The sequence below is a fragment of the Engystomops pustulosus genome, chromosome 6 (genome assembly GCF_040894005.1).
Source record: "Engystomops pustulosus chromosome 6, aEngPut4.maternal, whole genome shotgun sequence".
Taxonomy (NCBI): Eukaryota; Metazoa; Chordata; class Amphibia; order Anura; family Leptodactylidae; genus Engystomops; species Engystomops pustulosus.
In genome coordinates, this window is record NC_092416.1 from 47,341,589 (window position 1) to 47,358,381 (window position 16,793).

A 16,793-nucleotide genomic window follows, 5' to 3' on the forward strand; every position below is an offset into this window, starting at 1 on the left:
TTATTGTTAATCCTGGTTCTGATGACAATCCAACATTTTTAAAATCCAATTGTCACAGAGACCAAAAAAATTTGGCTGGGGTTACAATTATAAAGTATACGGTTCCGACTTATATACAGATTCAACTTAAGAACAAACCTACAGAACCTTGTACGTAACCCGGGGACTGCCTGTATATACAAAGCGGTCTGGTCTCAACCAGGATGCCCCATAGTGGGGCTTTTGCCACTTCTGTAATCATCTGGCGACAGTGCCATGTGTCACCCCACCACCGATCAACTATTATTTATCCTTCTACTGCATAGATCTTTAATAGTGGGCTGGAAAATCCCTTTAAAAGGGCTGTGGCGTGTATACCGGTTTATGTTGTAACTCTTATATAATATTTTTAGAATCCAGTCTTTAGAAATGGATTATGTCCTTTAGTAGTAGATAGTAATCATCCCATCACCATTCTAAAAAGAGGATGTGCAGCATCTGAGATGCGTTTTCTAATGTACAAACTACCTGGCATTATAAACATGATCTGAATCCTGTGTGTAATATATGGTCATTGAACTCCTTGGTAGGAGTCTTAGAATTTACAGTAATGATGCTACATCGGTCTAGAGCTAGAGATGAAATATGTTTACAGCTTTTATTGGCTTGTAACGCCCTCTAGAGGCCGACGCAGAGAATTATCCAGATGTCCACACAATTTACTAGTACATTGGAACATGCAAAGAAAAAAAAAATTATATATTACACATATACATACTGTAAGATATAGTAGTAGCAAATACCAGCGATTATTAGCAATATAATATTAACGATTATGTAGCAGAGAGAAGTCTCCTAAATTTAGGGGCGGACACATATGGGCAACATGTATGGTTTCATAGTGTAATGGGACTGTTAACTACCAAAAGCGCCTTCCTACTGTGTATTAGTCCACATGTAAAGTAATAAATATATGTATTTTATAATTATTCATATATTAGAGGCACATAATGGAGGGTTAATACATATCCTTGCATAGGAGCCCTCTGTTGCCTGCAGCATGTCACCCCCTGCCTCTTTGTAACCAGTCATCTTATCTTGTATAGCCGTCTAGTAGTGATATTTGTATTTATAGTTTACCTCTATCATGGCTTATCCTCCCATGAATATACCAAATGATCCTATAAACATAATGGACATGACATACAGGGGCATATCTCAAGGGGTGCAGAGAGTACAGTTGCTCCTGGGCCCAGGAATTTTACCCAAAAGTTATGTCTTCCCCATAAAATAATAGCAGTACTATAGATAATACATTATAGATATTTTCACTTTTTTGGTGACAAATTCTGTAAAAAAATGTTTCGGATATCCAGAGTAGAGACTTACACACAACATTTTTTAGGGTTCAGAAATTGGATATATTTGCTAAATGAATAGAGAATGTCATTGATATATGAGGAAGACACTTAATGCTCTACTATAACACACAGCATAGGAACTATTCTTATATACATCATACTGCTCCATGCAGCCTTCTACCGTATTGAGACAAGTTGCACCCACCTTACCACTGATGTCATTAATTGCTACATGAACAAAAATGGATGCCTCCTCCATACCTTCCAGGTACACATGTCGATAACCTAGAGGAAGGAAACATAACCAATTAATACATCTGATATCCGAATGGACCCAAAACTGCTACTATTTAATATAGATTTATCTACTGTATGCTAGAAAGTTCAGTAGATCAGATGCAGCTTTGTAAGATCTGCATCATTACAAGTAATGAGTAAAAGAGCCAACTGAGCAACCAGGTGCTGTAGCCAGGAGAATGGAGCACCCAGACGTTGGACTGTCGTGAGGTACCTGGGAGAGTCACAAAAAGTGCAGAGCAAATAATATTGAGGTGAATGGAGAGTCCCCCCTCTGCAGAATAGCATATTGTCTAGCTGGAGGAGAAAAGATCAGTTGACTAGGCTATAGGCCAGGCCCAACTAAACTGAAGCTTACCGAGCGACAGCCAGGAGCCACAAATAGGGGAATGTATTGGAAGGATTAGTACGGATAAGCTATTGAAGTACACTCCAAAGTCTGAATCTGAATCATATGCATTAAATAAACTTCATCTAAACCCATCAATTATGACCAACAATCTAATAGATATTGGGGTCAACTAACGCTCTTCCGATGGAACATTAGGACATAGGAGGAGAACAGGCAGTTTTATTTCACCGCGCCCTATTCTATCATTTTAAGTAGGAAATAACTTAATGTCCAGGAAGTTTTCTACATTTACTAAATATCCACTTTACTTCTATCTCATCATTAAAAATACATGGATACTGGGCCAACCATGGAGGGGAAGAAAGGAGGTTGGAAGAAATAGTTCTAAGCCAAATGAGTATCAGAAGTATATGCAAGCAAAAGGAGTGCTACACGGGAGGCGTACAGAAGTATTATGTCGCTACCTTGACTTATCTACTCCTTAACCAGTACACAAAGGCTTAATTATATATATACCTTAATCATATATATATAGACCTCCATGTCCAGTCTACACAGTAAAGCGGACTGTGTGCTACAGAAAACAGGACTTGTATTGCGTGTGCTCTAATGTAAAACAAGATTTTTTTTAAAATGAATGTTCTAAGGTATACTAAATAACCATCATGAAAAATAAAAAATAAAAATTGATAAGCATGTAATAATAATCCATTTAAAACCAATTCTAATTAAAAATCATAATCTTGACATTTCCAAAATATTGGCTTGCTCCTATAACACACAAATTACCTGGCATCATACTGCTCAACGAAATTGTTCTCTGCCCAATGAAGTCTCGCCCTATTGGATCGTGGTCCCAGACGAGGAAGCGAATGAGAGAGATCTCAGGCATGTGCATGGTAAACACCAATGTTTCCTCCCACATGGGATTGAAGCCTACAGGTAAGAGTATAATGATTCTCATTAACAGAGAGCAAAACATTGTAGGGACTAAAATTGTCAGAAGGGTGGTCCTTGGACCTTGGGGCCCACCCTTTGTTAACACCAAGTTAATAAACCTAAGTAGCCGTTATATTAGGTTGTCTTCTACCTGACCGAATATTGGGTTAGAGCCTGGGCTCTAAAAGACCCTCTAGTGGGACAGTCCAACACAGGGCTATAATAATAAAACTTACATTTTTACACATAAGTGACTCAAGCAAGTGTCTACAGACTGGATACACCATATTGTTTACACAGTAGATGTATAAAATGACCATAAGAAATGAATGGAGGTATAAACATGGCAAAGATAAATCAGTACAAGGGCAGAAGAGGAAACATCTAAAAAATCAGCTTACCATTGTCATCTACCACCCGAGTTTGTTCTTTGTAGCAGTCTACAGGCAACCCTATGACCTCAACCTCTACAAAAGGGTCAATGATCTAGAAAAGAAGCACAAAACGGGTAACATAGTAATAGGATACCATACAACTTTATTAATCCTCTGGTTTGGGGAAATTGTTGGTCACTGGTCTGAGGGAAAGAAACATATCTCATTGCCATAGGTTTCGTTAGCTGAATCTATAGCACATTCACGGTTAGGTTTTGGGTCCTGTCATACTTGTATATTTCTTTGAAAAGTGAAAATAGTTTCAGGCACGCAGCCTACTACTGATATACATCAGGTACTACATCCTCTCTACTCTTAGGTGAACCATTTTATAAAGCCATTGAAGTCTTCTATGCGGTCATACTGAAGAGGAATTGGACGTATACATGAGACTCTTCAGGTGCGTTACGGCAGCCGCAACAACTGTTCCACCTGCGTAAATCCCCAAACTCTAACTCCGGCAAGTACAGGAGTGACACTATCATTTCAGTGGTTCCTTATCTCACAGATATGGTTGGGTGTCTACGTGCTTGCTTAGGATTAATAGAGGTGCAAACTGGAGCTTATTCTGGAGTATGTCCGACCCTTGAAAGTGGTTGTTCCTAGACAATAACACCTGTCCATATGCCCTGTATGGGTATAATGGATGTTTTTTTTTTTAAATGAGGTTGGCCCCTTATGAGCCAGACTCTTTCACCAGGTTTTACCCTAATAAACCCCTAGTCCCCTCAGGTAGGGTATGAAATGTACTTTCTAGAATTTCCTCTTATGTGAAATCTCACCCTTTTTTTTCTATATATAAAAAAAAATCTCTTCCAAAGTCAAGCAAATATGGACTCTTCTCACTTTTACATGAAAGGAGTCAAATTTATTGGTTGCAGGGGAGTGTCAAGCCCGTATGTTCTGTTGTATAGCGCCTAAAAAACCGGTAATTACTCACCGGTAATTGTGTTTCCTTGAACCACGACAGCACCCAACCAGAGAGAGGGATCCGCCTCCAGGGACAGGAAACCCAGACTTCAAATTCTGCGGTACGCCCCACCTCCTTCAGTGGATTACAGAGACTGTATGGGACTTAATGTTCTCGATTAATTCTGACCACCGTGTCATTCAGTATCACTTTCAATGAGAGTATCTCACACCTCTGTGACCCACACATAACACTGAACACCCAAGTGTGAAAAAGAATTTACAAGGGAGGGAATACCCAGGGTGCTGTCGTGGTTCAAGGAAACACAATTACCGGTGAGTAATTACCGGTTTCCCCCTCTCACCACGACAGCACCCAACCAGAGAGAATAACATAGATGAAATCCTTAGGGAGGGATAACTGAAGAAAGAACCCTTCGCCCAAAGGAAAGTTCCTGTGCACCTGCTACATTTAGCCTATAGTGCCTATAGAAAGTATGTGGAGAAGACCAGGTGGCAGCCTGACAAATCTGATTAACCGACACCTCTCTAAATTCTGCCCATGAGGAAGAAACTGCTCTAGTGGAATGGGCTTTTAGACCTTCTGGTATCGGCTGACCGGCTGCTACATAAGCGGAGCTAATGGCTTGCCTAATCCATCTAGCTATGACTACCGCTGAGGCCTTCTGCCCCCTATTCTTGCCACCAAAAAGAACAAAAAGACTATCAGATTTTCTCCAATCTTTAGTCCTATCCAAATATAGCTCAATGGCCCTTTTAACATCTAATTTGTTAAACTCCCTTTCCCTATCCGTAGAAGGGTTGCTACAGAAGGATGGGAGCCTGATCTCCTGGGATCTATGGAATCTAGAGACTACCTTTGGTAAAAAGGCCGGGTCTGTCACCAGAACTACCCTGTCATCCAAGATCTTGAGAAAAGGCGCTCTACATGATAGAGAAGATATCTCTCCAACCCTACGGGCTGAAGTGATTGCTACCAAAAATACAACTTTAATGGTCAACCACTTTAGTGAACAAGATTCCAGGGGCTCAAAGGGATCTCTTATCAGATAATTTAATACCAGAGTGAGGTCCCAGGGGGGCACCGTACATCTCCTAAAGGGGGTCATACGAGATGCCGCCTTTATGAACCGAGATATCCAGGGATGAGAGGCTAAAGGGGACTCAAACAGGGAGCTAAGGGCAGAGATCTGAACTTTAAGGGTGGCAGGTTTTAGGCCCTTATCTAATCCTGCTTGCAGGAAATCTAATATCTTAGCTATATTTGGATGAGCTAAGTCTATCTTATCTGGAGAACAAAAATCTGAGAATACTCTCCAGACCCTAAAATAGATCCTAGAGGTAACTACCTTTCTGCTCTTCTGCAGGGTTGTAATTACCTTGTCCGAGAGGCCCTTTTCCCTCAAGATGCGCCTCTCAAATTCCAGGCCGTCAGATGGAGGTTCGCAATCTGCGGGTGGAATACTGGGCCCTGGGAGAGGAGATCGTGACTCTCTGGGAGGATCCAAGGGTCTGATATCGATAGATCTCTCAGTACCGAGAACCATGCCCTCCTGGGCCAGAAGGGGGCTATAAGAATAACTCTGGCCTGGTCTTGTCGTATCTTCTTCAGAACCCTCGGGAGAATAGACAGGGGTGGAAATGCATAGGCTAGGCTGAAGTTCCACTTGATTGAGAAGGCATCCAAACTTAAGGATTGGTCTCTCGGGTCTAGGGAGCAGAAGAGCCTGACCTGTCTGTTCTTTCTTGTGGCGAATAAATCCACCTCTGGTTGACCCCAGAGTCTGGTTATCTTGGAGAACACCCTCCGATTCAGGGACCACTCTCCCTGACGTAAGAGATGACGGCTTAGGAAGTCTGCTTGCAGATTGTCCTTGCCCCTTATGTGTACCGCCGATATTGATCTTAGATTGGCTTCCGCCAGGTCTAGAATTTGATGCGAGAGGTTCATTAAGGACCCGCTTCGGGTACCCCCCTGGCGATTCACGAACGCCACTGCTGTGACATTGTCCGAGGCAACCTTCAGGTCTGACCCCCGAATCATCGGCAGAGCCCGTCTGATTGCCTGCAGGATGGCTTCTAGTTCTCTGTAATTTGAGGACTTTTTTCTGGATTCCTCGTTCCATGCGCCCTGGAACAAGAGTCCCTTGACCTGAGCTCCCCAACCCGTAGAGCTCGCATCCGTAATCATGGATAGGGGATTCTCCTCTCTCCAAGGCCTGCCTGCCTGGAGGTTCTCTTCTCTTAGCCACCACCTCAGGGAATCCAGGATCTGTTGGGGAAGTGTAATCCTCTGGTCCAAGGAGGACTGGTCCCCCCTCCAGTTTTCCAACATGAAGAGCTGCAAGGGCCTTGCGTGATACATCGCCCAGAGCACCGCTGGAATTGCCGCTGTAAAGAGACCTAGAGTCCTCATAATGTCCCTTATGGTAGGGGATGGCTGTCTGTACAGCTTCTCCACTGAGGCTACAATCTTCACCACCTTGTCCTGAGGAAGGAAAGATCTCTGCTGAGTGGAATCTAATGTGATGCCGAGAAATATCTTTGATCTGGCCGGAGTAAGGGAGGACTTCTTCAAATTTATCATCCAGCCCAGGCGATGTAGGATCTTCATCACCATCCTTATGAAGGTCTGTAACTTCTCTGCTGAACCCGCGATCAACAGGAAGTCGTCTAGATATGGCACAAAGGTGCCCTGATATCTTCGTATGTAGGCTCCCACTTCTGATATAAGTTTTGTGAAAACTCTCGGTGCTATCGCCACTCCAAAGGGTAGAGCCCTGAATTGGAGGTGCTCTATCTTGCCCTCCATCATCACCGCCACTCTCAGGAATCTCTGACTGTCCGGATGAATAGGGACGTGGTAATACGCATCCGCTAAGTCTATGGAGGCCATAAAACAATCCTGAAAGAGCAGGTTTACGGTTGACCTTATCGATTCCATCTTGAATTTTTCCACCTGTAGGTAGCAGTTTAGTGGTCTTAAATTTATAATGGTCCGGAATGTGCCATCCGGTTTCTTTATAAGGAACAGGGTTGAATAAAATCCTGTCCCTCGATCCTGCAGTGGCACCCGTTGTAGCACCTCCTTTCTCAGTAAGGATCTTACTTCGGTCTCCAGAGCCTGTCTTTCTGCTTTTCCGGCCACTGAGGTTATCTTGAAACGCTGTGGGGGAGGGGATAGAAAAGGTAATTTTAGGCCATCTTGTATGATCCCCAAAATCCACTTGCTCCCTGAAATCTTGCTCCACTCCTCCTTGAACAGGGAGAGCCTTCCCCCCACAGGACCCCTGGCGTCATTGCTGACCGGGACGTTTACTGGAATCTTGAGGCCGGGAAAACATGAATCCCTTAGACCTCCTAGAGGGTCGCCACCCCTCTTTCTTGTCTCCGGATCTCTGAGGAGATCTAAATCGCCTTGAGGGGCGAAAAAACTTCCTCTCTTGAGGCCTTGTACTAGGAAAACCTCTCTTCCTGTCAGCTGCCTTTTCCAAGATGTTGTCTAGTGCAGATCCAAACAAGAATTCCCCCTCACAGGGAATACTACACAGATGACTTTTAGATGGAAGGTCACCTGTCCAGTTTTTCAGCCATAAGGCCCTTCTGGCAGAATTAGATAAGGCTACCGATCTTGCTGATAACCTTAAGGCGTCCACCGAGGCATCGGCTAAGAAGGCAGAGGCTTTTTGTGCAGTGGTAACCTCCGAGATAAGATGTGACCTGGATGCACCAGCCTTAATCTTCTCCTCCAGCTGGGAAAGCCAAACAAAAAGAGACCTAGATACACATGTAGCCGCGACGTTAGGTTTGAATGCGCCTGCTGCTGCCTCCCAGGAACGCCTTAAGAAGCCATCCGCCTTTTTATCCATAGGGTCTTTAAGCACACCTGAATCCTCAACTGGAAGCGCACTCTTTCTAGACACTTTAGAAACGGCAACATCTACCTTCGGCGCCTTGTCCCAAATCTCTGTCTCCTTCTCAGGAAAGGGGTACTTCCGCTTCATAGCTCTGGGGATAAAAACCTTTTTGTCCGCCTTGCGCCATTCTGCCTGGATAAGGGAGGAAATATTCTCATGGATAGGAAAAACCTTTCTCTTCTTTTCTCCTAGACCCTGGAACATAACGTCTGTTACAGAGCGTTCTTCCTTTTCATCTTCTAACTCCATAGTTGATCTTACTAATTTCACCAGATGATCAATATCCTCTATAGGAAACAGTGGTCTGCCTGACCTGTCCTCCTCTTCTGACTCAGATGATTCTCCCGAACTAGGGCCAGAATCTTCAAACTGCCTGGAAGTGCCTGGGGAATTCTCTGACCTGAGGGATCTCCTTATTTCTTGCACAGAACTACGTACTTCCTGCTGGATTAGCATACGCATGGATTCAAACAAGGTCGACTGCTCTTGTGCTAACAGGCGCTGAACACACTGGTCACAGTTAGGTTTTAAATAAGCGTCAGGCAGATTATCTCCACAGATTCTACATGCATGATGCTTAGACTTTACAGTGGCTTTCCCCTTACGAGATTCTTCCCTCTAAAATAAGAATCACATAAGACATCATCAGAACCAGTTTAAAGGCATGGTAAGGCCACACTCACCAATCAGCGGACTATCCCCCTACTCAAACTTTACCGTAGCGGTGTCCACCGACTCTCTACCACCTTCATTAGAACTCATCTTATTCAGTGGTGAGGATACAGCTCCTGTTTCATCCACGACTGGAGCAACTCCTGTGGCTGGCTGTGGGTGCTAGAAACAACACACAGGACTCCTGTGTGGGATCTCCTTTTTAAAATTCCCGCCTCTGACGTCATCTCCCATGTGGCGCTGGGCGGCGCGTCACTTCCGGTCACCACCGGAAGTGGAGTCGGCGCCATTTTGGAGAAGACCACCGCGGGGAGGAAGAAGCCAGCGCTCAGCCGCCCTTCCACTCACACGCCTCCACTCCGGATCGGAGGCGTGCCGGAGTCCGCCCGCACCCACAGACTGCGCTGCACTTCGCAGCATTCACCTCTCCACCGCCGCCGAGTAACCACCCTCCGGTAAGTCTCGGCGGGGGACCTGTGCAGCCACCTGGGGGTACCTGGGACTCCCATTCCCCCCTTTCACCGCGACTCCTGAGCCTCACCGAGACTCACTGGATCCCCCGTCAGGGACAGGAAACCACTGAAGGAGGTGGGGCGTACCGCAGAATTTGAAGTCTGGGTTTCCTGTCCCTGGAGGCGGATCCCTCTCTCTGGTTGGGTGCTGTCGTGGTGAGAGGGGGAAACATGCTTTTTGTGTCATATTAAAGATAAGAATCCCTTCTTTCAGATCAGGACTTATGGCTTTGTGAGCTACAGGGCTGGAGATACAAGCAGTTAAAGACATAGTTGGAAAAGCAAGCTGCAGATAAAGATCTAGTTACCGTCCATAATTTAAGTGGCTGAATGTGATAGATTCTCATCTTAACAAAAATCTATAACTTTTTTATTTTTACATGTAAAGAGCTCTGTGACAGCTTGTTTTCTGTGTAACAAATTGCACTTCATAGTGACGGTACTGGGAAGTGGGAAAAAATCCAAATGCAGTGAAAATGGTGAAAAAACGCATTTGCGTCGTTTTCTTGTGGGCTTAGATTTTACGGCTTTCACTGTGCCCCAAATTATACATCTACTTTATTCTTTGGGTCGGTGTGATCATGGGGAGATTTTTTGGGGGGAGATTTTTTTTTAAACGCAGTGAAAACCATTATTATATTTTCATGGATCAGGCATTTTTTAACACAGCGATACCTTATGTGTTTATGATATTTATGGTTTATTTATATTTACATCAGTCCACGGGAAAGGGGGGTGATTCGAATTTTTATGTTTTTTTATTATAATTTTTTTTTACTTTTTTTTTTTACTTTTACTATTTTTTAGACTCCCTAGGGTACTTTAACTCTAGGTTGTCTGATCGATCCTATCATATACTGCCATACTACAGTATGGCAGTATATGGAGATTTTCCATCTCATTCATTAAAAAGTGCTACCAGCACATTGTAATGAAAAGGTGAAAACGAGACAGCCTCTGGTCTTCGGAAGACCCAAGGCTATCATGGTGACCAATCACCACTCCCCGATGACGTCACGGTGAGCAATGATCGTCACCAAGATGGCACCACTATCGCGGGTGTTACTGGTAAGTCTTTGCTATGGCTATGGAGAGGACTCAGCCCGTGAGCCCTCTCCATGAACTCGCACCCTCCGCGCGCCATTCTATTACGGTCAGTAAAAATTACTATAGAGCCAAAGATAGGGTGATCTGAAATTCCCATGCAATCAATAAACTTGACTCATGACATGAGCCAAAATGAGCCAAGAAGTGTCATTTTTTCCTAAAAAAAAAGAGGGAATCCTAGAAAGGTGGTGACAGGTTCTTTTTAAGACATCCATCCAAAAAATTCAATCTAATCCTGCTATACACAGTACTTTTTCAGTGGCGGTTCCTGGGGCCAGCTGATCATCTAGGGGCAGTTTTTGACCATGGTTGTCTCTTCCGAGCCCACCATTTAATGAATATATTTTGGAAAAGAAAGCATGGAGTAAATGTTCAGAAGAACAAAAAAAAAGGAATAAGAGCAAAAGACAGTGATATATGTGAAACCGATAAGTCTGCACCGTGTCTGGCTGGAATATAAATGGCCACCGCTGCTTGTCCTATATGTTAGTAAATGTAAGACTTTATTAATAAAGAAAATGTCAGCCTTCCTTCCTACAGATAGCTGGTGATGTATCATAAGGACATGGCGTTCAATCACCAGACATCACTGTGTCCTTTCCCCGACGTCCTGTACTGTCCTCTTTCTGACAAAACTGCTGGGTGCTTACAAAAATCAATCCGGGATAAATAATGTTGCACAGAGACAGCTCATCACTAATGTTATAAAGAGATTTCTGGAAGAGCTAGGACATGAATTGCTTCCTGCAATTTATAGCACACAGGATGTATTTAGCAGGGATATAGTGCACATGGGGTCCTTAAAGGGAACCCGTCACCAGCTTTTACACCACTTAACTACTAGCTCCCCACATGTAGGGGATGAAATGTCTTTTCTAGCATTCCCTCTATTATGTGAAAACTCACCTGCTTACCAAAAAAAAAAAAATCACTGCCACAGTCACATGCAAAACAGTAGAAGAGAGTCACATTTTTTTCTCGAGATGAGTTAGACTGAAAGGCTGGAGAGAAGGGTGCAGGAGGAGTGTCACTTTGTATGCTAAATTGCATGCTAGACATGGTAAAAAGATGCTGTAAAAGATGCTGATATAAAAGCATCATCCATAAGGGGAGTTGAACCTCTTGCCTCAGGCATCACCACCTGCAGTAGGATGGTGGTTAGCATCAGGGGCGCAGTCACCTGCTATAAAGCAGGACCTGACCCCTTAAATTAGTGTCTCTTCACACCCAATGTCAGCATCTGCACTGAGAACTAAATTACAAAAAAGTACTTGGTTAAATTACTTCTGGATTGGGTGGAGGGGACATAGCCATCCCTATGTAAAAGCAGTTTAGTTTAATTCCCTAATTTTTCCCATTTATTTGGTGCAGCTAAGATCACCCTTCAAAAGTCGCTCTATGGAGGCCACAACATATAGGTGCATTTTTGATTATAGTAGGCAACTTGTAATGCTTTATTTCACCAGGGGTGGTGCTGTAAGGAAATTAAACACTTGCTCCCAGGTATCTTATGTTTTAGATGTAATTTCTACAAGAACTACATTACCTCTCCACGATCTCCTAGCATAGAGTCCTTTGGTTTCGGTAGCTGCTGTCCACTGATTATTCGGAGAACTAGCTGCTTCTTTAACTGGCCTGGTAAGGGGTCCTCTGAATTTGGATTAAAGGCACCTAGAACCATAAAGACGAATAACTATAGGCCATCCATTTTTTTGCCTGTAGCTAAAACACAATACATTTAAATAGGATATAGTAAATAGGATGGTGAGGATGCCCCAAGCACTTCTGTATATAGCACAGAAACCTTTAGGGTAGCTCATTTCCCAGGGCTGCCTCTACACCCCCAGTATCTACATCTTCATTGAATGTAAATTGGACAATTAAATAGACCTATATCACATAGGGTCTTACCATGACACATGCATTTCGGCTTCAGAACATAACCACAGTTCCCATTGCTGTTGAACTTCGCTCTGTTGAGTTGCAGCATTCGGCCCTCTGACTGGTAATTTAAAGCAACTGAGAAAAACAGAAAAGACTTTGTTAAAGGTGGTTTTCTGGGCTAAATTACTGACAACCCATCCTGACAGTAGGTCATTAAAGAGGCCTTCCCGAATTACCAGGAGGGGGTAATGAAACCGGCTTTGGTCAATGTGTGGCTTCCTCAAACCACAAGACGTTAATTCCTCACAAGAGACGCCCCATGGTCCAAGGAGACCAAGGATTGGCTAAAGCGGGTCCTGGAGGACCACCAGCACTGTCGGAGCAGAACTCAAAACCGGACGTTGGAACCAGAGGCCGTAACCGGATAAACGCGTAATTTATTTCGTCACGCCAGGGTTGTACAGAATTCCTGAAAAAACCCAATGAATATAAAGATCAATTTAAAAAAACACCCCATTCCATCAGCTGTTTTTAACAACTTTTAAAGTTATGCTGATGAGCCTGATGGGCTCTGGGGGTTGGGGCTTACCAGGGCCCTTCTGTGCTGCAGCTTCACAGGCTGTTACAGTGTTCAAGGAGCACTGTGTGATGAAACAATGACAGCAGGCAAAAGGAGGGGCGGAGTGCCGAGGGAGTAGGGGGGAGGGTAACAGCCTATCTAACCTCCCTCAGACCAGCTCATTAGAATGATTTTAAAAGTTGATTTTACATGTCCATGGTATATCATACTGGAATTTGATGGTAGATTTCCTTTCAATTTAGAAGAGTTATGTTGATACTTTTGCAACCCATAGACACAAAATCCATTAATTCTATTGTTTTAAAATGCTAACGTATTTCCATCACTAAATAACTTTTATAGTTTTCGTATCTATAGTCTTCACCGTGTCACATCGTTTTACTGCTTGTTTTATCAAAGTTTGTTTCTATGGAAACTGAAAGTACCGAAACCACAAGACATTTGTTTCTCCAAAAGGAAACAGACTCCTTTTACTTTGTGCCAGGACTCCGGGAAGCCATCAATGTAAAGTTACCATTTCATACCCTTACCCCTGATACTACTGCTAACACAGATGAGCCATCCGTATGAGAGGTTTTTTTTTTTTTTACAGAAAACATCAAATGCAATGCATGGAATCGGTAACCCATGGCAGCTGAACAGGTTTTTGGGCTGGTTCCTCAGAACCACATGCCAGGTCATGTGGAGCATGGCAGGTCACTAACAGGTGGAAAACCACAGGAATCTCTATGTGTAGCTAGACACAACTTCAAATCTACTGTCAGGGATCCTAATGGGGAAACAAATATTTTGTACTATATGGATAAATCAGGACTGTAATTTATTTTGTGTAATTGCACAAAAAAACAACCTTTTGCAGTGAATCTCTTCCTTTACTGATTATGTGAGATTATTTGGATAATATATTCCCATATATTACAATGCAGATTTAGTATTTGTGGGCGCCCTGTCGTGATAAAGATATAGAAAAAAATGGAATTATGAGAGGTAGGAGCCCCTCCCATGAAATTCCACTTTTGTCTTTAAACCAGACCAGGATGCTTTGGCCATAAAAACAGTATCCACAGGAACCAAACCCCATCATAAAAACTAATGGTCCGATGGGGGGAATTCTAGGTACATCCATAAATTACGTCAGTAAAGGTAATTCCCTGTACAGCGGAGGTGATATCTAGAAACCCCCGAAGAAATATATGGCATAATTAATATTTTGGCCACGTGCTTTCCCTTATAACGCATCCAGGTCTCTCCTGTTACTGTATCAAAGGCCACTGAATAGCACCAAAGCAACAGGCTGCAATTCAATAAGGAAGGCAAGAGGATTCTGGAATCCTTCTTAGATGAAAGTTTCCTTACAGCAAGTTGTCATTCTTTGGGGATCACTAGCAGATAGATTGATGGCTTACGTCGGCTTCCCCAGGCTCCAGACTTCTAATGTCACATAACGTAGTAACTTCTGTTTTAATCCCTTTTACTTTATCAAACTTTTTATTCTTGCATAGTATGTGTATGTCTATCATTTTATGTTCTTATTTTATGTTACCATTTTGAATAATAACCTCTTCGTAAGCACTGTCCTTTTTGATATTAAACCTTAAATTTTAGAGTCTTCTTGTAACTATTTCATAACTAAGAAGAGACGTTACCTAAATTGATTACTTTATTAGTGAGTGCGTTATTGTATTTGGGCATTGTCTATGAAAGGCGTCTCGTCAGCCTTATACATGACGAGTGGTGACAGCTGAATTAGCTTAGGTTTCGGAGTTGCTAGTAGTGTAGATTTGTACCGTGTTAGCCATGTAAAGCAGAAGAAGAGTGAAGAAATCAGACGATACCTTTTTGAGGCTGAGTATATTTGATGGTGAGCTTTCGAGAATACTAGTTCTCTTCGTCAGACATGATGTTATGCATGAAACAGAAAATTCACAGCATTTTATACACACTAAACAGTGATCATCAAAGGATATTAAAAAAAACCTCTAAAACAACAGATTGATAAAAACAGGGACATCTTATTTACAACAGGACGGCAATAAAAACATTAAAAAGCTATGAGGCGAGACACATGAGCCCTGGCTCTTATCTGCTTGTGGCCTCCAGGTCAGAGGTAGGAGGTCATGAAGCTGGCATGAATGTTAAGACCACTTTGCAAGGTGTTGAATCTCCTCATTAATTTATACTCCCATTCTTTCCTTTCCCTCTGTGTCTTAAAATGTCCCATTAAAATAGTAATCTGCAAATCTTCCATAGTGTGGTCCTCTCTGGAGAAATGTGCAGCTACTGGCAGATCTTTCCTTTCATTTTTAATATCAGCTCTGTGTGAGTTCATACGTTGATGGAGTCTCTGACCGGTTTCTCCAACATAAAGGCCTGTGGTTGGGCACTGCTGACACATAATAAGGTAGACCACATTAGAGGACCTGCAGGAAAAGGTCCCCTTGATCTGATGTACCTGCTGTGATTGAGGTACAGGTACCTGGTCACCTGTGCGGATGTGCTGGCATGTTTTACACCTGCTTTGCAGGCAGGGTGAGGTACCATTTTCTGATGGAGGTCTCAGGGCACTCCGGACAACCAGTTGTTTCAGGTTTGGTGGTTGCCGGAAGGACAGGAGAGGAGGGACTGGAAATATTTCTTTTAATCTTGTGTCTTTATGCAGAATCGGTTGGAGTTCCTTGGCAATGTGACGCAGGATCTCCAGTTGTGGGCTGTAAGTGACTACTAGGGGCACTCTGGCCTCCTGTTGGGTCTCCTTATATTTGAGTAAATCATCTCTGTTGATGGCTGCTGCTTTACCTATTTGGTTATCAGTCACTTTTGGTCTGTAGCCCAACTGGAGAAATACAGACCTGAGCTCCAGGAGGTGTTTTTACAGATCTTTCTTGTCTGAACATATACGGTTGTAGCGTATGGCCTGGCTGTATATGATAGATTGTCTGGTATGTTTGGGGTGGAAGCTGTTATTTCTCAGGTAGGCCATTCTGTCTGTTGGTTTATGGAATATTGTTGTGGTTAAGTGGCTGTCTTTAATCTTTAAGGTGGTATCCAGAAAGTGTATCTCCTTGTCTGAATAGCTTAGTTTCAGATTGATGGTGGGGTGAAAGTTGTTGTAGCCCTCATGGAATTGAATTAGGGCCTCCTCACCTGCAGTCCAGATGATCAGAATATCATCAATATAACGGAGATAGATCATGGGTTTTGTGGTGCATGTGGATAAGTAAGCACCTTCCAGTTCAGCCATAAAAAGATTGGCATACTGTGGTGCACACCTTGAACCCATTGATGTTCCCATACACTGTAGGTACAGATCCTCTCCAAATGAAAAATAGTTGTGGGTGAGCACAAATTGTATGAGATCTGAGACCAGTTCTGTTGGTAAGTTGTGTTTCTCCATGTGTGCCCGGCATGCTGCTATTCCATCTTTATGGGGGATGTTAGTGTATAGAGATTCCACATCCATGGTGGCCAGAATTGTACCATCAGGAAGTGGGCCTACAGTCTTGAGTTTATTTAAAAGGTCAGTAGTGTCCTGGATGTAGCTGGGAGTATTTCTGACCAGGGGTTTAAGGAGATTTTCCACCCAACCTGAGATACTTTCCGTCAAGGTGCCAATGCTGGAAATAATAGGCCTTCCTGGATTGCCATCTTTGTGTATCTTGGGGAGCATATATAAACAGCCTGGCCTGGGATCCTCTGGGATGAGAAGGTGGACCTTGTGTTGCATCTCAGTTGAAAACTTCTTGGTCATATCAATAAGTTGCTTCTTATAGGCCTCTATAAGTTCACTCTCAAGTTTACTATAATAAATGGGGTTGGAGAGCTGTCAGTT

The 16,793-nt window shown here is 43.2% G+C and overlaps 1 protein-coding gene across 16 annotated transcripts in view; it reads right to left on the minus strand.

The window, feature by feature from the left end:
- Window positions 1–16,793, minus strand: part of PLCH2 (phospholipase C eta 2) — a 483,181-nt gene that overhangs the window by 24,133 nt on the left and 442,255 nt on the right. For all 16 annotated transcript variants that reach the window (XM_072155952.1, XM_072155961.1, XM_072155951.1 and 13 more), the window contains 5 exons: window positions 12,412–12,519; window positions 12,047–12,171; window positions 3,330–3,414; window positions 2,779–2,925; window positions 1,546–1,625 (listed from right to left, as the gene is read on the minus strand). In XM_072155952.1, coding sequence (XP_072012053.1) covers window positions 1,546–1,625; window positions 2,779–2,925; window positions 3,330–3,414; window positions 12,047–12,171; window positions 12,412–12,519 — 545 coding nt within the window. The remainder of the gene's footprint in view (window positions 1–1,545; window positions 1,626–2,778; window positions 2,926–3,329; window positions 3,415–12,046; window positions 12,172–12,411; window positions 12,520–16,793) is intronic.